This window comes from Oncorhynchus masou, chromosome 1, assembly GCF_036934945.1.
Source record: "Oncorhynchus masou masou isolate Uvic2021 chromosome 1, UVic_Omas_1.1, whole genome shotgun sequence".
Taxonomy (NCBI): domain Eukaryota; kingdom Metazoa; phylum Chordata; class Actinopteri; order Salmoniformes; family Salmonidae; genus Oncorhynchus; species Oncorhynchus masou.
This window is the reverse complement of record NC_088212.1, coordinates 26647119-26667097: the sequence shown is the minus strand read 5'-3', so window position 1 is coordinate 26667097 and position 19979 is coordinate 26647119. Positions and strand designations below refer to the sequence as shown.

Genomic DNA, 19979 nt, shown 5'->3' with positions numbered 1-19979 from the left:
AAATGATATTAGCTGTATAGACCAGTTCTCAGGATAAATGATATTAGCTGTATAGGAACCACTGCACTCAGGATAAATGATAGCTGTATAGACCAGTTCTCAGGATAAATTATATTAGCTGTATAGACCAGTTCTCAGGATAAATGATATTAGCTGTATAGACCAGTTCTCAGGATAAATTATATTAGCTGTATAGACCAGTTCTCAGGATAAATGATATTAGCTGTATAGACCAGTTCTCAGGATAAATGATATTAGCTGTATAGACCAGTTCTCAGGATAAATGATATTAGCTGTATAGACCAGTTCTCAGGAAAGCAACATCATCACTCATTCTTGTTTTCTCCACCTCTGATCTGTGTAGCGTGAAAGATACAAAATGTTTGGGACATTCTACATGTAACACAATAGCCTTGGTGTGAAAGTGAAACCAATAAAGCTCTCAATCCCAGACCTGAAACATTATGTCTAATAACAGTCCTGGTCTGTAAGTGAAGGCATTGTTCATGAAGAGCACAAATTAATTTAGACTGCCATTTCAGGTGCTTCACTCAATTCATTTTTATGAATTTAAGCACTTGTCTTTGAAGGGAGGGATCTGATTTACGTGGATTCCTGGTCTGTTTATTGCCATGTAGATGGGTTCCTCCAACCAGGGAGGGGGCACAGGAGGATTCACGGGTGCCCCTAGGTGCTGTGCTGATATGAGTGGCACAGCTGATGTGGACCGTGGGCTGCTTAATTGATTCTGTCAAGCCAACTCCTATATTCAACACCTAGGCCTGCCCACCGTCATGCTTCTCCAATCCCATCCCTCATATCTACCACTGATTGTATCTGTCTGGCGAGTCGTTCATTTCCTGGGCTAGATCCCGAGACAGCCTTAATGTCCTCCGTAAGTATTCTCCCGTTAGCTGCCTAATGTGTCTGATTAATGTGCCTCTGGATCCTCCTGGACGTTTATGATATCTTGAGGGATGAGTGTGACAGAGACTGTATAACTCACAGTGAAGTGGTCGCTTCCCTCCAGTCTTCTACAATACCAGCCTTCCCGTGTCAGCCTACTGAGGAGGAGGATGGTGAGTGTGGACGTAAAAGTATTGATTGTGAGTTAAGATGGCTGATAATGTGCCACTGGGGGACAGTGTTAGTCCGTGTAATGTGTTAGGATGGCTGGACTTCATCTACCATGTCCTCCATAATGGTTTCTGCTCAGATTATTGTGAATTAGAGAAGCTGCAGCAGGCAGTTACTGTCAGGTGCCATAGTGTTGTATGTGAATCAATCCCAGCACTTAGACAAGCAGTTAGGACATGTTGCTGTCCTCCACACTCACCCCTGACAGATGTAAGTTTAATATAATATCGCAGACAGTGATTATCTTTGCGGCCAAAGCACTGCTGTGAATCATAAAGCGTTGCATTGTGTGTGTGTGTGTGTGTGTGTGTGTGGGTGGGTGAGTGGGGGGGTACATCAAATGGCACTTGTAGAAATGTTGCTTAGTGTCATTTTGTTTATCAGTGATGTTACAACCGTGATGTGCTGTGCAGACCTGTTGTAAAGTTTCAACTCTAGGGAAATGGCTTTGACATTGTCTGTCGAAGGCACTTTACTCCCGAGAGAGAGAGAGCGAGAGAGAGAGAGAGAGAGAGAGAGAGAGAGTGCGAGAGAGAGGGAGAGAGCGAGGGAGGGTGAAGAGAACAATAGAGCCTGATAAGAAGTGAGGACTCCTTTGACATCTTTATCAGTCCAAACAGACTCACACATCAAGCTCTGACAGAGCAGAATCCGCTCAGTCTGTTGTGAAGAAGCAGAGTTTTAATAACTTTATTAGAAACCAGTAGCAATACAGCAATGCTGCCAGTCTTTGCAATAAAACAATTACATCATCATCATCCTCTTCATTATTTGTGCCATTATAAGTTGTAGAAATAGTAGTCCTAATATGTATTGGTTTAATACAGAATGACTATTCCCCAGACCAGGAAGAAACAATAAGACATAGTGTGGTGGGTTCACCTTACAAAGCTTCCTATTGCAGACGTAGAAAACTACAGCAGCAGCATGCTGAGCGAAGATATCCGGTGGTAAGAAATCCATTTGGGAATTTAAGTCTAAAGCAGTCCTTTGAAGCAAGCTCTGATAGTTGACTGTAGCCCTTGGGCTGCCCTACAGTGTACCCCAGACCTCCTTAGAAGGATTCATGTCAGGGAGAGCAAATAAGTAACAAAGGCTTGAAACCCAGAAAGGCTTGTGCTTTTGTTTGGTGAAAGTGAGGGAAGGACATGAGCAACAACAGGAGACATGGAGCATTGAGCAGGTGGGAGTCTGGGGTTCTAAAGCTGCCTCAGACGAGCAGTGATGCAGGGAGAGGAGAGTTCAGGAAGAGCTGGGTATCTGTCACACAATCCCTTTTCCTTGAAGACACACTGTACGTTCTGTGAATGATGATTGCTTATTCATCTCTTATATCTGGCAATAAAGAAGCAACTTGGAAATGGGAAAATATATTTTATGATTTCATCTCATTGAAGTAGTAAACTGCTAACGGGAGCTTTCTCAAAATACCTGCTTTCAAAATAGATCAATTCCCTACTCTGTATGCTTTTAGAAGTGTGTGAGTGTGTGTATGTTTGTGGCTGGGCAGGTGTGTGTGTGTGTGTGTGTGTGTGGGGGGGTGTTCCATGTTTGTGTGTTCGATGCACTCCTGTAACTGCCGGCCACCCCTCTGAAGGCCCTTTGAGGTTTTGTGTGTATTTGTGGTGCTACATGGCTACTTCATAGGGCTTTAAGAGAGAGAGGCTGGGTGTGGATCAAAGAGTAGTTGCTAGTGAAGGAGCGAGGTCAGGCAGCTAAAGCAATGAGGAGCTGCGAAGCCCTGCTTCTTTCAATGGCATGCAATTGGCCCAGTGATTTCCTCTAAAAGGCCATTTATGAAACAGATGATTTTGAGTTTGTCATGTTATCAGCGGAGACCTGCCTTCCTCTCTCTAGCTGCCATCTGTTGGTGCTGCATTTAGTCCCGGGGCATATCTAGGTCATCTAGGAGGCTGCATTGCAACCCTCTATCCACACATTCAAAGATGTGCCCCTGCCCTCTTCTCTCCTTTGGTAGTTGGGAATAAATAGAGGGGATGGCAATAAATAATGCTGAGGGACACAACACTTTATCTGGCCTATAGTGCATCTCAATCTGTAAGGGTTGAGATCAAATACATCCTACAGTACAGTACAGTACAGTTTGGAAAGTGTGTGTGTGTGTGCCAGCATTGTCCGTTGACTTGGGTTTGGCTGGTCCTGATGGTGCTGCTTTGTCTGGGTATCTCCTTGTGATACTTACACATGCTTCTCTCCCCCTCCTCTCCTATTCCTGTCCAGGTGTCAGACAGGTGTGACTATGTGTTTGTGAATGGGAAGGAGATGAAGGGCAAGGTGAGGATGATGGTGAACTTCACCTACAGCTACCTGAGTGCTCAGCTGGAGATGAACGTGTGGATCCCACGGCTGCCCCTCCAGATCGAGGTGTCTGACACAGAGCTCAGCCAGATCAAGGGGTGGAGGGTGCCCATCATGGCAAGCAGCCAAAGGTATGTGTCCCTCTTCCCCTTCCATAGAATCACATAGGCTCTTATTCATGCATGCTGTCCTAGCCAGGTAAGTGGACAGAACATGGGAAATGGGGATGATTGAAAGAGCATGCACAACAGCTCTTATCGTAAACATAAGATACCTTGTTCTGCACTTTGTATGAACACGATTAATATATAAATGCCTGCCATATTTATCTCCAGCCAACATGATTTTCTGGCAGTATAGGATATTGTTGTGTGCTATTTACAAATACATCATTTGTGTCCAAGTTGACATCAATTTAAAACGTCTTAGTTATTAATTCCCCATATGGGGATGCCTAAAAGTCCCACCTGTTTGCTCTCTGTTTCGACTCTCTAAGAGGAGCTGAATTGAAGTGTGGGGTTTCAGACCCCACATTTGCATAAGGAGTGACGTGTCATGTTTTCTGGCCTATCCAGACAAAGAATAAAATGATCTCTTCCACTGAGCGAGTGAGCTCAGCTTGAGGGACAGCAAATGAACGGTGACCGTCTAGCGAGTCCAGACATTGTGGTTTCATCTCACTGGGATATTCTCAGCTGGATTTAAAGCTCTCAACATGAAAAAAATAGTAAATAATTTCATAGAATTTAAATAAGAGCACTTTCTCTTGATCACCTGCTTAAAGCTGAAGTTGCAAGGAGTTTGCACACATTTTAATGTTGTCTTTGTACCGCTCAGTGGACGCTTAGGAGACAATTAGCTGTCAACAGTTATATCAAATAGTGCCAATACTGTCACTAAGTATGATCATATTTATTTTACAGTTATAAGAAATGTGACATTTTATTGTAAGTCGTTTATAATTTGTTTGTTACTATATTTAGAAAGCACTTCAGTAATTTCAAGCCTTATTGACAAACTTTTGTTGTATAGGAAAAAAACCATGCTTGAGCTTGTGTCCTCACAAGTTAGTACACCTCAGCAAATTATTTAAAAAAATATCAGAAAGGTGAGTTCCCGAGCTTTCTAAAGCTATGCAACATTAACAGTTATTGTTTATAGCCATCATAAAAAATGATTATGTTTGAGTATGTCTATTTAGGCAGAAATCTAAATGTTGTCCTATCATTCAACTTGAAGTGCAATGTTATTTTTAGAATTGAATGACCCTGTACCAGTGCCTCTTGCCCCTCTGTAGTAAGTATATTCTCCTGTGTGTAGTATTGTGTACAGTGGGAGCTCTGATCACACTGACTGTATTGGATTGCCATCATGGTGGGCTCACACAGGGTAATGAGGGCTGTGTTGTGTTGGACACAACTACCATGGATGCTTCTGGCTCACTGCAGGGCCTGACATTATTAGAGCTGTCTGAAGGTCACCACTCTCTCCCCTGAGGCCTCGTCCCCAATAGCACCTTACCCACCATTCTGCTGGCCTCACACTCTTTGACACCCATCAATGGAGGGAGCAGACATAGGTCAACATACTATAATTAGTACTGGACATGTTCACTATTGGACATGGTTTGAGTCCCCTCTCTCACCTGCCAGCCTGGACATGAAGGTGTCTGGCTCCTTTCTAATTAGCTGTTATCTTATTCAACATTTTCACTAACTGAAGTGAGAGGCATATAGTTTGGATTTGTGGGGGCTTGTTGTGTTATGTTGTTTTCCTATTGTGTGTTGGTATGCCCCTATCAGCAGGGACAGTCCATTCCTGTTGTACTTGTTGATGAGTGTGTTTGGTCTGGCATGGAAGCTGACAGACCGCTGGGAGTTTGTTTCCTCCCTCTCCTCCTCTCATCTTTGTTTATCAGGGAATAACAGGCGTAACCTTGCAAAATAGCAGGGTGACTGGTGACGAGAGCGGGCACCGGGCACCCGTCCACAGTCCAAGGAACCCACAGAGCACGGGCCCATTCAGAGCCTCAATACCAAGAGAAGGGACCTGCCTTCGTCAGATAGGCTGCTAAGTGAGCCACAGAGACAAGACAGAGAGAGAGAGAGAGAGAGAGACCATTGGGATCCAGATTATGTGTGTCCAGGCATGGGAGTGGGATGCTTGCCAGAATTCTAGCTCCACAGTCTTGCATTTGCGGGGTTTGCCTCCCCCTCCCAGCAGCACCAATCAAAACATGGACAAGATAAGTGTTTACAGGCAGGCACATGAATGAATTCCCCTCGTTCAGGGATACAAGTGTGCTCTCTGTGAGGGATGTGCAACATGTCATGATGATTTTCTTCTCATGGCAATGTTTCCTTTGTTCCGGGACCGGGTAGCGTTTGTGAAGGGCTCTTATGTTCTGTTTTAAGAACATCTGCATGTTTCTTATTATATAAGTGAGTGTATGTTGTCCTCAAATGCTGAACTTGCCAAAACAATGTCACTAACTGTCATCTTTCGACATTACAATTTGGACACGGTCTCTCCCCCGGGGGGAGAAATGTGTTGGCCTGCCCTGGTCTGTCTCTCCCATTCTGGTACAGGTGCACTCGCCACTCTCTCTCTCTCCCCATAGTTTTGCTCACCTACATCATATTCATACATCACTGACTTCTTATTGATCTGCTGTTGGACTATTTGATTAGTGACTCTTAGGACAATAAACAAACATGTTGCTGTTGTTCATGTTGCTGTTGTCTACCCTTGGCTTTTACAATGTTGGCGATACTTTTCTAACCCATTGCTCTATGAATGACAAAATATATGACTGTTTCTCCCTCGAGTTTTGTGAGAAACCCCACGCTAGCTCCGAAATGCACGTGAGAACTATGCACATTTCTCCCAAACAATATGGGAGAAATCGGACTCTTGCGCTCACATGTCAGGACTGTTCTCTTAGTACTTAAACATGTCTCTCGCTTTTACACATCTCCTGAAATATGTTACGTTAAAGATTCTGGTGACTATGGATTCTCGTTCAAGTGCTGTCTGTAAAATCCAAATGTTGTAACCCTCGACCTAGACTTGCCATTATCTTGTGGCTTCTATGGTCTGGAAATGTGCAATCTAACCCAGGTCCTGACATTCTTACCCCTGCCAAATGAAGTAGTCAGAGTGGCCTGAAGTTTTTGCATATGAATGCAAGAAGTCTTCTGACAAAGCTTGATTTTGTGAATATATGGATAAAAAATGCCGACCATGATGTATTTATGCTTTTTGAAACCTGGCTACAAAAATCTATTACAGGCAAAAATAGTGTCATAAATGGTACAATGTTTTTCGTACAGATCATAAATCTGAGGGTGGTGTTGCTGTATATGTAAAAGACAAGTTCTCAGTGGTCATTCTGACTTCTGTTACTAAACTTAAGCAATTTGAATATCTGTCTTTGAACCTAAACCTTGGCTCATCTTTAAATATTGTTGTATCTTGTTGTTATATACCTTTATCTACTACTGTTGGCTCTCTGGATTGTATTTTCGAATTGTTATCACAGCATGTCAACTCTGAGTTTGTCTGGATGGGTGATCTGAATCAGGACTGGTTGACATCTAGCTCTGATCAACTCTAAATTCTATGCAATACCTATAATCGCACTCAGATTGTCAACAGTATAACTAAGTTGAATATAAAATATCCTCTGAAATCCTCTTTGATTGATTTGATCTTAACCAATACTCCTCATCGTTTTAATGCTTCTGGTACTTTTGCAAATTTCATAAGTGATCACTGTGCTATTGCCTGTGTGAGAGATGGTAAAATTCCTAAGAAATCTCCATGTCATTATGAAAAGAAACAGGAAGCGGTTTGGGGTGGCAGGGTAGCCTAGTGGTTAGAGCGTTGGACTAGTAACCGGAAGGTTTTATACATGATGTATCTATCACTGAATGGAATAGAATGGAATTAATCCCTGATGTTGAACTACCCTTTTCCACAACACATTCCAGGATGTATGCAATAGTTCCTTTAAATAAATGCAGGATTAAAGGCAAAGAGAACCCTTGGTTTACTAAGGAACTTACTAAAATCATAAGGGAACAAAATGCTATGTGGGCTAAAGCAAGAGGGACTGCTTCGGCAGATTATTGGATGGCTTTTAAATGTCTTCGAAATATGGGTTTGGCTATGATCCATAAATTGAAAGCAGACCACTACCTGAAAACTACTTCAGATAATTGAAATAATCCATCCAAATTCTGGCAAGTAGTGAAGGGTTTGGTGTGCAAAAAAGATACACAGCTTCCGAAACAATTGTTGGTCGACACACAGATTGTAACTGAGAGAACTTCCGTTCTGAAAGCCTTGAATCAGCATTTTGTTTTATAGATGCAGGCAGTTTATTTGAAAAGGCCAAAGGTATAATTGAGCCCCCTATGAATTTACCTGACACCCCTGTGCACTCCTTCACCAGGTTCTCCTTTTCATCCTTCTCTGTTTCAGAAGTGTGTAAAGCCCTGAAAGAAATAGTTGGAAAGAAGTCCCCTGGCCCTGATGAACTAGACCCCCACTTCCTGCACCTAGCTGCATACATCATTGCTCCCCCTTAACATGTATTTTTAACCTCACGCTTGATGTTAAGGAAATCTCCAAGTTATGGAAATCTGCTTTCGTACTGCCTCTCCTGAAAGGTGGAGATCCTTCGCTACTTGACAACTTCAACCCATATCAAAATTCTCTGTATTGTCAAAGGTACTGGAGTTCTTAGTAATTAGGCAGCTAAAGGCCTACTTCCAAGAAAACAACATCTAAATAGAATGCAATCAGGTTTTAGGTCTGGCAGCACTGTTTCAGCAACATTGAAGGTTTTAAATGACATTCACTGTGCTCTTGACAAGAAGTTACATTGTGTGTCTGTCTTTATTGATTTGTCGAAGGCGTTTGACACTGTGGACCATGCTGTGTTAGTGCAAAGGTTAAAATGTTGTATAATTACTGGTCATGCTCTATATTGGTTTATAAATTACCTATCAAATCGCACACAAAGTGTATTGGCAGATGGTTGTAAATCTGAGTTCATAGAGGTGTGCTCAGGTGTTCCGCAAGGTTCTATTTTTGGCCCACTGTTCATTGTGTATATCAACAACATTGGGGATCTTATTGAAACAGCAGATGTTAATTTTTATGCAGATGATACTGTTCTTTATTCAAGAGGTAGTAGTTTATCTTTAGCTTTTGAAAATGCCCAAAGAGCATTTAACATCATACAACAGAATCTGTATGATTTAAAGCTCGATCTAAATTTGTGTAAAATAAAATGCATGGTATTTTCAAATGCCAGGCATGTTACTAATCATGTCATTGCTACAATGGCTGGACATACTATAGCAAGTTATAACAAGTTAAAGTGTACAAATATTTGGGTGTGTAGGTTGATGATAAGCTGAGCTTCACTGTGCATGTAGAGAACTTGATAAGGAAGCTCAAGCTGAGAATAGGTTTTTATTACCGGCATAAGGCTTGTTTTTCTTTGGAGGCCAGGAAGGAGCTGGTACGATGTACATTACTGGCGGTTCTAGATTTTAGTAATGTTATATATATGCAGGCCTCAACCACTACCCTGAGAGCACTTGATTCAGAGTATCATGCAGCCCTCGGGTTCATTACAAATCAAAAATGTCCAACACATCATTGTGATTTCTACAGCGCCGTGGCTGGTCATCATTGACCTTGCGTAGGCTTATACACTGATTTATAAGGCCATATTGGGTAAAATGCCATTTTAATGCCAGTTCTTTATTAATCAGGTCGGTAAATTATGGTCCCCTTCTCATTTGCTTCTAACAGTATCAAAAATTAGAACAGGTCATGGTAGAAAGAGTTTTAGTTACTCAGCTCCGTGGTCCTGGAATTTTCTCCTGAACATTAAAAATTTGATGATCTAGTTTGATCTAGTTGGTGGAGTTTAAACACTTGATCGATGTATATATCATAGAAGAGTGTAATTGTCTTTAGGACAGCTGTTTTTTAGTCAAGACTTTCGTGTTTTTTTAACGTAATATGTAATTGTTGTTCTGTATGTGTGTTTATAGTTTTATTAGTGTATGTAAGTTGTTTCGCCTGAAACGTTGTTCCCCCTGCTGCAATTGGACCAGGTCTCTCTTGGAAAAGAGATGTTATCTCAATGAGAAAAACCTGTATGAATAAAGGTTAAAATATATATAAATAAATAAGCGGCTGGTAGTCTAGCAATTAAGAGCTCTTTCCCCAATCACATCCTCACTCTGCACCAAGCACATCCTCCTACTGCCCCAATTCCATCCTCACACTGCCCAATCGCATCCTCACACGGCCCCAAACACATCCTCTCTCTCCCCCAATCACATCCTCACTTTGCACCAATCATATCCTCACTCTGCCCCAAACACATCCTCCCACTCTGCCCCAAACACATCCTCCCACTCTATCCTAATCAAATCCCCCCACTCTGCCCCAATCAAATTCCCCCACTCTGCCACAATCACATCCTCATACTGCCCCAATCACATCCTCACTCTCTGCCCATACTCTGACTAATCCTCTAGACTGGAGCTAGTCACTATCCAGACCCGGGTCCTAGGAGCTGGAAGACCCTCACTGTAGAGAGTATGAGTGGATGAAATTACAGTAATCTGTCAATAAATAAGATGAGCTGAACCATAACCACAGTTAAGATGGAAATGTCACGCTACAGTGTAAAAAATAAGGCAGACAGGCTTTTGCAGTTCTTTATTCACTTTTCTTTTTGTATTATTTCTTACTGAAGACTAATTCCTTGATTTGAGTGCTTGTGCATGTGAAATAACCCTCATCCTGAAATCCCTCTTATCTTGTCAGTGGAAGTTCTGTGCCTTAACTCTACTACTCAAGGCTGATCTCTAACACTCTTAGCTCGCGTCTTCATTGCCAGACCCTAAATAGAGACAATGCGAGAGGATAATCACAAGAATAACATTTCAAGTGAATAACTTCACTCTTTTCTCTCCCATCATGATATCAAACCTTGTGTGTGTCCGTGCATGTGTGTGTGTGTGTGTTTATGGCCAGACATGATGTGATTAGGTGATGAGGCAGCAGGACAGGCGAAGCCCTGTGATTATTACACTGTTGACAACTCACATTCTTGCTGTGAGATGTTACCCCACTTTTCCATCAAGGCACCTGCAAGTTCCTGGACATTTATGGGGGGAATGGCCCTAGTCCTCACCCTCTGATCCAACAGGTCCCAAACGTGCTCAATGGGATTGAGATCCAGGCTCTTCGCTGGGCATGGCAGAACACTGACATTCCTGTCTTGCAGGAAATCACGCACAGAACGAGCAGTATGGCTGGTGGCATTGTCATGCTGGAGGGTCATGTCAGGAAGAGCCTGCAGGAAGGGTACCACAGGGATGTCTTCCCTGTAATGTACAGAGTTGAGATTGCCTGCAATGACAACAAGCTCAGTCCGATGATGCTGTGACACACCGCCTCAGACGGACCCTCCACCTACAAATCAATCCCGCTCCAGAGTACAGGCCTCAGTGTAATGCTCATTCCTTCGACGATAAACGTGGATCCGACAATCACCCCTGGTGAGACAAAACCGTGACTCGTCAGTAAAGAGCACTTTTTGCCAGTCCTGTCTGTTCCAGCGACGGTGGGTTTGTGTCCACAGGCTACATTGTTGCTGGTGATGTCTGGTGAGGTCAGCTGTCCGTCCTGTCTCCCTGTAGTGCTGTCTTAGGAGTCTCACAGTACAGACATTGCAATTTATTGCCCTGGCCACATCTGCAGTCTTCATGCCTCCTTGCAGCATGCCTAAGGCACGTTCACGCAGATGAGCAGGGACCCTGGGCATCTTTCTTTTGGTGTTTTTCAGAGTCAGTAGAAAGGCCTCTAGTGTCCTAAGTTTTCATAACTGTGACTTTAATTGCCTACCGTCTGTAATTAACAACCGTCCACAGGTGCATGTTCATGAATTGTTTATGGTTCATTAAACAAGCATGGGAAACAGTGTTTAAACCCTTTACAGAGTTTTCCTAATTATCTTTGAAAGACAGTGTCCTGAAAAGGGACATTTATTTTTTTGCTGAGTTGATTTATCTCAGTTTATTTAGCATAGAAGTGTGCTATGTATCTATGACATACAATCACTTGTTTAAAGCAACTTTACAGGTGAATTCCACAAAAGCAACATTGTAACCTTGTAAGCCTTGTTTTCACATTGCAATAAATATTCTCATTGAGACACAGTCCATTATTTGAGAAGATGACTGGTTGCTTATGGCAACTTGAACAGGATTTGCTGTCAGTGGGTGGGTGTTAGATGTTCATGTTCCACTTAGTATGTTCATCTTAGACATATCCAGTGTTGGGGTTAGTTTAGGCTTTCATGTTAAAAGACTGCCTCTGTTTGTGATGGCAGGTCTGCGCAGGACAGTGATGATGAGGATGATGAAGACCGGAGAGTGAGGAGCTGCACGTTACAGTACCAGAATGCCATGGTTCGAGTTTTGACACACTTTGTGGCCGAATCCACCAACCCACGTGGTCAGCCTGCCTTCATGCTCGGCAGTGATTGGCAGGTGGACATCACTGGGCTGGTGTGGGACTTCCTGAAGGTGGAGAACCCCCAGATAGCTAAGCTTCAGAACAGACGTATACTGGTGGGACTGGACATGGGGATGACCACCATCCAGGTACGCTGTATATCTGTGCATGTGTGTTATAATCAGCAGTTTCCATTCAACGACAGAGCAAAAATTAACAGAGCAAGTGAGTTAGGAATGAGGGAGGATGGAAGGAATTTGAAAATATAACTGTAAAACATCCCTCTGTTTTAATAATAGGGCTGGCAAATACCTTATAACAGTCATCTTAAGTCAGTTATAACAATGGGATGGGAGGAGATAATATCTATATTTTTGTTTCACCAACATTTTCCTTATCACTTTGTACAGTCAGGTTGTTATCAATGGTCCCATGTCCCCAGCTTTAGTCTGTGGTGACAGTAAATGGGGCCTCACTCTGGTGCAGAAAGAAAGGAGGTCATCTCTCACTAGCAGGGCCCCTTCATTTGTCAGCCTCCACTGGCTAACTGGATAAACAGCAGTCCGTTAATGATGTCTGTGTGAGACTGATCAGCAGCCTGACAGTGTGGACTCATCCATCTGTCTGCAGGCAGACGTGCCCTCATCTCCACACTCATCCATACCCGTCCCCTGGCTCCCGCCTCCCGTTAGGCTGGGCACAGAGGAAAACACCCTCCAGCCCAACAGTGGAAAACAGCACGAGATGAGACAAAACTGTGAAAAACGTTTTGTTTGTCTGTCACACCGACTACCTCACAGAGAGCTGGTAATGGGTTTCTGTGAAAGATCTCATTTATTTTCTAAATGACATTAATGAAATTAGATGTGCACTAATTAGATTACCAGGAAAATTCCATTAACAGCTGAAATTAGCACTTGATTGGTCCTTGCCTCCCTCCGTGTGAATGATGGTGGTTTTCTGTCCACACCAACATTTGATGAACGTTTTATGAACAAACACCTGGCAGTGAATACTGGAAGGGCTTGTTCAGGTCACCCCAATTACTGAGAAATAACTAAATATATATATATACTCATCATTGTAATTGGAAGCCAGCATAATGTTGGAAGGCATCAAGGTCAGAGCTGAGAATCACTGCGGGATTTACAGAGCATCCTAAAATAATGTAATAACAGGCTCCCTACCTAAACAAGGTAATGTGGTTGCGTGACAACACAGTGAAGGTGATGTTTGATATCCACTCAGCCGTGAACACATGAATATGAATGAGTGTGTGGCATTATACTCAGGAGTATACCAGCCTTTTATATACAGTGCATTGAGAAAGTATTCAGACCCCTTGACTTTTTCCACATTTTGTTTACAGCCTTATTCTAAAAAGAAAACACACATCTATCTCACACAATAATCCATAATGACAAAGCAAATGCAGGTTTTTAGAAATGTTTGCAAATGTATAAAATACAAAAAACTGAAATATCACATTTACATAAGTATTCAGACCCTTTACTCAGTACTTTGTTGAAGCACCTTTGGCAGCGATTACAGCCTTGAGTCTTGTTGGGTATGACGCTACAAGCTTGGCACACTTGTATTTGAGGAGTTTCTGCATTTCCTCTCAAGCTCTGTCTGGTTGGATGGAGAGCATTGCTGCACCGCTATCTTCAGGTCTCTCCAGAGATGTTCCATCAAGTCCTGGCTGGACCACTCAAGGACATTTAGAGACTTGTCACGAAGCCACACCTGCATTGTTTTGGCTGTGTGCGTAGGTTCGTTGTCCTGTTAGATGGTGAACCTTTACCCCCAGTCTGTGGTCCTGAGCGCTCTGGAGCAGGTTTTCATCAAAGATCTCTCTGTACTTTGCTCCGTTTATCTTTCCCTCGATCCTGAGTAGTCTCCCAGTCCCTGCCACTGAAAATCATCCCCAAAGCATGATGCTGCCACCAACATGCTTCACCGTAGGGATATGCCAGGTTTCCTCCAGACGTGACGCTTGGCATTCAGGCTGAAGAGTTCAATCTTGGTTTCACCAGACAAGATAATTTGACCAGAGAATTTTTCCTTTAGGTGCCTTTTGGCAAACTCCAAGCGGGCTGTCATGAGCCTTTTACTGAGGAGTGTCTTCCGTCTGGCCACTCTACCACAAAGGCCTGATTGGTGGAGTGCTGCAGAGATGGTTGTCCTTTTGGAAGGTTCTCCCATCTCCACAGAGGAACTCTGGAGCTCTGACAGTGACCATCGTGTTCTTGGTCACCTCCATGACGAAGGAGCTTCTCAGTTTGCTCAGTTTGGTCAAGTGGCCAGCTCTAGAAAGAGTCTTGGTGGTTCCAAACTTCTTCCATGTAATAATGATGAAGGCCACTGTGTTCTTGGGGACCTTCAATGCTGCAGACATTTTTTTGTACCCTTCCCCAGATCTGTGCCTCGACACAATCCTGTCTCTGAGCACTACGAACAAGTCCTTCAACCTCATGTCTTGGTTTTTGCTCTGACATGCACTGTCAACAGTCGGACCTTACATAGACAGGTGTGTGCCTTTCCAAATCATGTCCAATCAATTTAATTTACCACATGTGGACTATAAACAAGTTCTTGAAAGTTATCAAGGATGATCAATGGAAACAGGATGCACCAGAGCTCAATTTCATGTGTCATAGGAAAGGATCTGAATACTTATGTAAATAAGGTATTTCTGTTTTTTATATTTAATACATTTGCAAAAAGTTCTAAAAATCTGTTTTCGCTTTGTCATTATGGGTTATTGTGTGTAGATTTTTTTTGTTTATGTTTTAGAATAAGGCTGTAACGTGACAAAATGTGGAAAACGGGAAGGGGTCTGAATACTTTCTGAATGAACCGTATCTAATGAAATGTGTTGAAAGACCAGCTCACCTCACATCCCCTGTATGTCAAAAGAGTTCAGGTTTGATGATGTTTGGGTAAATAATTTGTCCTCACAAGTAACTTGTTTCTTTCAAAGAGTATACTTTTCATGTCCCGCCCATAATCTGGATCCCAATGGTCTCTCTCCTCTCTTGTGTGTACTGGCCCAGGTGCTGTCCCCCCTGTCTGACTCCATCCTGGCAGAGAAGACTGTGACGGTGGTAGATGACAAAGTGACCATCACAGAGCTGGGGGTGCAGCTGGTCACTGGCCTGGCTCTGTCCCTGCAGCTCAGCCCAGGAAGCAACAGGGCCATCCTCGCCACGGCAACCACACAGGAAGTGCTGCAGAGCCCCAAACAGGTCTGTTCAACATTCTGTATATCTTCAGAAACTACCGTCCTACTCGGTTAGTAGTCCCTTTGAGTAAGAGGGGGGATTTTTCCACGGTGATGCAACAGTAACAATGTTAATTACTGTAGTTTATTTAATGTGAGCCATGACTGTTTTCATCCCATTTTACACAATTGCAGTCCTTTAATGTAAACATTTAGTAAGTACTGCAAACTGTGCGTGTGTGTGCGTGCGTGCGTGCATGGTTGGTTGTGTGTATTTATTTGTTCCACTGCATTCCTAACCCTCTTAATTCCAACTCTTGAAAGGCAGCGTGACAGATGCCTAAGGAAACACATTCTAACAGAAAGGGAAGCTTAATCTCAGAGCGTGTAAAAGCAACACTGCTCTAGCTGTCCTATCGTCTTTCGCCTCCCTTTCTCCCTTGTTCTCCTTCTCTCGTGACCTCTTTGATCTGTCCATCAGCTCGCCCAACACACCCTCTATCTTTCTTTTCCTCTCATCCCTTTCTCTTTCTAGTGAGGGATAGAATGGAGGACAGGCTAGTTTTATCAGTCCAATCTCTGTAGGGAGGATGTCCGTGCGGAGATAAGCGGCCAGTAATTCCCTAGCGGATCTGTAATTAGAGAGCAATGGCGGACTACTGAAGGGATCTCCCCCTTGCTCCCGGGGATTTGTCCTGTGGCCAATATGCTTATATGTGTCAAATCACCATTTGCATGAACTGTCTTTAATGTGACTGTTCTTTTCCCTATCTTTTATTTTGTGGGCCCTCGGCTCTCAGAGCACAGCAGCTGAGTTAGCGAAACAGTGGGTCTTAGTTTGCTATCCTCTACCCTCCCCATTCCTACTATTATAGTATATGAGTCTGTATGACTCCCAATGGCGTAGGCCTACATCTCTAAAAGTAGTACCAAAAATAGTACATCTTGTTGTTTCTTTACGTTCTGATCTTTTGAACCTTGTCCTGTTGAAGTGTTGAGTCAGGCAACTTTGCTTTCTTGTTCCTCATGGACTTTTTAAACATTTTTTAACCTTTATTTAACTAGGCTTGTCAGTTAAAAACAAATTCTTATTTTCAATGACAGCCTAGGAACAGTGGGTTAACTGCCTTGTTCAGGGGCAGAACAACAGATATTTTACCTTATCAGCTCAGGGATTCGATCTTGCAACCTTTCAGTTACTAGTCCAACACTCTCACCACTAGGCTACCTGCCTAACAATTACTCTACAAGGTGCTGTATACAATTGGCTTGCCTAATGAAATAACAGCACAGGAAAAATGCAGAAATTGTAAGTGAATTTTAAATTGGTATTTTTGAAGCCTTCATTATTCTCTACTTATGTTGAGATTGATGTAGCACTTCAAAATGGGATAATGTGACCTGTGTGAGATCACTGTCAGTGTTACATTAGAAAAATATTTGTTTTTATTTGCTCTTGTTCATTGTAAGTAGTCATGTCTGTGTTTGGTTCTGTGTGTGTTACCTACTCACTGTGTGTGTGTATGTATGTGTTTGTCCAGGAGGCCCTGATCAGCGCGTGGCTGCAGTTCAGTGACGGCTCCATGGCTCCTCTGGACATGTACAACCCAGACTACTTTGTCCTGACGGCCACGTCTCTGGATGAGGAGGTGGTGACGGTGCAGCAGCACCCCTCCTGGAAGTGGCCTGTGATCGTAACCGAGTCAGAGGGCCAGGGCCTGCTGGTCAGGGTGGAGATGACTGTCTGTGAGCTCTGCCAGAAGTTCAAACGCCGCAGCGTGCTGGCTGCAGGGAACTGCAACGTCAGGGTGAAGTTTGGCCAGAGCGACAGTGGCACCTCCAGGGGCAGTGACTACGGTCCGGAGGGTGAGGAGCTAGAGAACAGGGCCAGCGACCGCAGACAGCAGTCCCCCTCCCTGGACAGGACTGGTCTGGATGGCCACTACTATGGCAGCTCCATCTCTGACATGGACAACGGGGTCATGAGGAGGGTCACCACCACCACGAGTACCATCGTCCGGAGGCCCAATGGAGACAAGCTGTCAGACGATGGTAATCAGGTCCAGAACATGCCAGACTTCTCTGAATTCCCTGCTCATGTGGACCTCCCTCGCAGCCGCAACATGGACGATGATCTGATCCAGACAGCCCGGGGGCTCACTGACCTGGAGATTGGCATGTACGCCCTGCTGGGGGTCTTTTGCCTGGCCATCCTGGTCTTCCTCATCAACTGCATCTCCTACACTCTCAAGTACCGCCACAAGGAGCTGTCCATTGAGGGCCAGGAGAGCATGAACCACGCCCATGACTGGGTGTGGCTGGGGAACGAGGCGGAGCTGCTGGAGAGTCAAGTTAGTCTGTCCCCCCAGCAGGACGAGCTCACCTCCATGGTGGACTGCACCGCAGGGTTGGAAGAGGGTAGCCACCTGCTCAACGGGGCTTCTGTCCATAAGAACGTGCAGGGCCAGGTGCACCGAGCAGCAGACACGGGGGGCTGCACAGCCAAGGACAGCAAGGGAGACTCGCCGACCACAAAGAGGAAGCGTGTGAAGTTCACCACGTTCACTACCATCCTGCCGGACAATGGTTGCCCCACTGTCAGCACACTGAGCATGGGCCACAGCCAGGACATTAAGTGGGTGTGTCAAGACGTAGAGCTAGGGGACTCCAAGGAGCCCTGGAACTACATGGAGAGGTTGAATGACAGTGCTTTAAAAGAGGTGGCGTAGTCTGTGTGCTCAGTGCACTTATAGCGAACTCACCCTTATGCCTTTCACAGTGAAGTTGGCCTGGACAGCACCTAATGCTAAACCCAGAGGAGGTTGAAATCTGGAAAATGTATTTAAGGGGACAAAATAGTAATGATACCACACAGGAATAATGGCAAATCATTAACTTGAAAGAAATTAGGATGTCTGTTTATTTTTTGATAATTTGTTTCTCTTAATATCTTCCTACCTTTTCATCATTATTTCATTATGGTTATTTTGTAGGTAGACTTAAATCATGTTCCCAGACTAGCTCTGCATTATTGACAAAACTATGAAATGTTACGCAGATGATATGTAGATTTAAAAATGTAACATGAATAAATATCTAAGATGTATATAAAGTACTCATAGAAAGGTTTTGGAAGTTTTGTAGCATTTTGAATATTGATTTCCTCTTCCGTGTCGTTTTTTATTTATTCATTTCTTTATAAGTGGCTGGCCTCCCAGAATAGACCAGAGTTAGTCTTCAGAACATCCTGCATGTGGTTTGAAATAAAGGCACAAATTTTAGGTTCATCCTCATCTTTACCAGATGACACAGAGAAACGGCTATGTATATACTGAACAGTCCTCCTACAAGCCATTGTATTGTTGCTCTGTATATTGTATTTTCATATCTATCATTTAAAGAATATTCAACAATGTAGAGTATGCGTGTCCACTTCTATCCACCAACCACATGGAAATACATTAAACAAGCCCACACTAACTTCTCTTTGCTGCCCACTATCTTCAATGACTGGAGATTAGTGCTTTTCCAAGTTATGTCCTCATATAAGCCACACGGTATAGTTAATATGGTGTAGGAGTTGTAATCGACTACAGTAATTACCAGTAATGGAATCATTTCACAAAGGCTACATTTCCTTGGTGAAGAAAACTATTTACCCATTAGGCAACTGTAAGTAATTTGCTGCTCTTCTATTCTCAGAATTTAGCCAACCATACTTAACTCAACTGTATATTAGACCAATCCATTAAGCTTGGTAGCACAACAGCTAGATTTGGATAAAGGATGAAGATGTCACCAATTATTCTACCAGCAACTATTAGAATGATTCTCTACAATAACATGACGCCTACCTCATGAATACTGATTGTACTACATGTCAATGTGACATTTCCTCTACAACCCCTCACATTTAAATGCCAATTATGGTCAAATGAACCCGTCTCTGAGCCTGCAGAAATGCTCGGTGAGGACAAAGTGGAATAGGATTTCTTTTGAAATGAAAAATTTCCATCATCAACCCTAATAAATAGGCCAAGCCTTCTACTGTAGACGGGAAAGAGGATGGGGAAAACATTTCCACTGGAGTTACTTCAAATATGAGTCATTTAGCTAACCAGCACAGCCATAATATCAATAATCAATGTAACGTTTGTTACAATATCTACTGCTAGGGAGTAGACACCGGACGGATGGACGGACGGACAGACAGAGACAGACAGACAGTGAGCAAACACTCCTATAAAGTAAACAGCTGAGCCAGCAAATTACAGCAATATCCTTTCCACTGCTGAGTTAAACTAGCTGTTGTCTACGAGGCCCGTTTAATAGTGCTCTCCTGAAAGCTCCTGTGCACTGATACGGACCCTCCTCATTCCTTTATTCATTTAGTTCAAGTAGCTTGTCTACATGATTCCCTGCTGCTCCTCTATTGATCTTAGGCTCTATGGTGAATGAAAACCTCCCTTCTATATCTGTTTCTCTCTTCCTCCTTCGGTCTTTCCCTCTGTCTCCTCTGCTTCTTTGTCTCTGCTTCTCCCCTGTCCTGATGAATGATTATTTATTTTTCCTCTGCTCTTCTTCTTCCCCCGTGTGATTTGACCTGTGCTGTGGCTCTATCAGTGGAGTGGAGGCGGATTGATGTGGGGGCTGTGTGCAGTGCAGTGCGCTGGGACTGTGAACGCTGTGCACTGTGGACTGTGAAGGGCGCAGAAAGCCAGCTCTGCTTAGGAGGAATTTAACATGA

At 43.5% G+C, this 19979-nt stretch overlaps 1 protein-coding gene across 1 annotated transcript in view; it reads left to right on the top strand.

Annotated features, from left to right (window-relative positions):
* LOC135540599 (transmembrane protein 132C-like) overlaps nucleotides 1–18647 on the top strand; it is a 113364-nt gene extending 94717 nt beyond the window's left edge. The window contains 4 exon segments of the mRNA XM_064967099.1: nucleotides 3379–3587; nucleotides 11885–12158; nucleotides 15066–15257; nucleotides 16774–18647. Coding sequence (XP_064823171.1) covers nucleotides 3379–3587; nucleotides 11885–12158; nucleotides 15066–15257; nucleotides 16774–17961 — 1863 coding nt within the window. The 3' untranslated portion in view covers nucleotides 17962–18647.
* Nucleotides 18648–19979: the final 1332 nt, after the last annotated feature.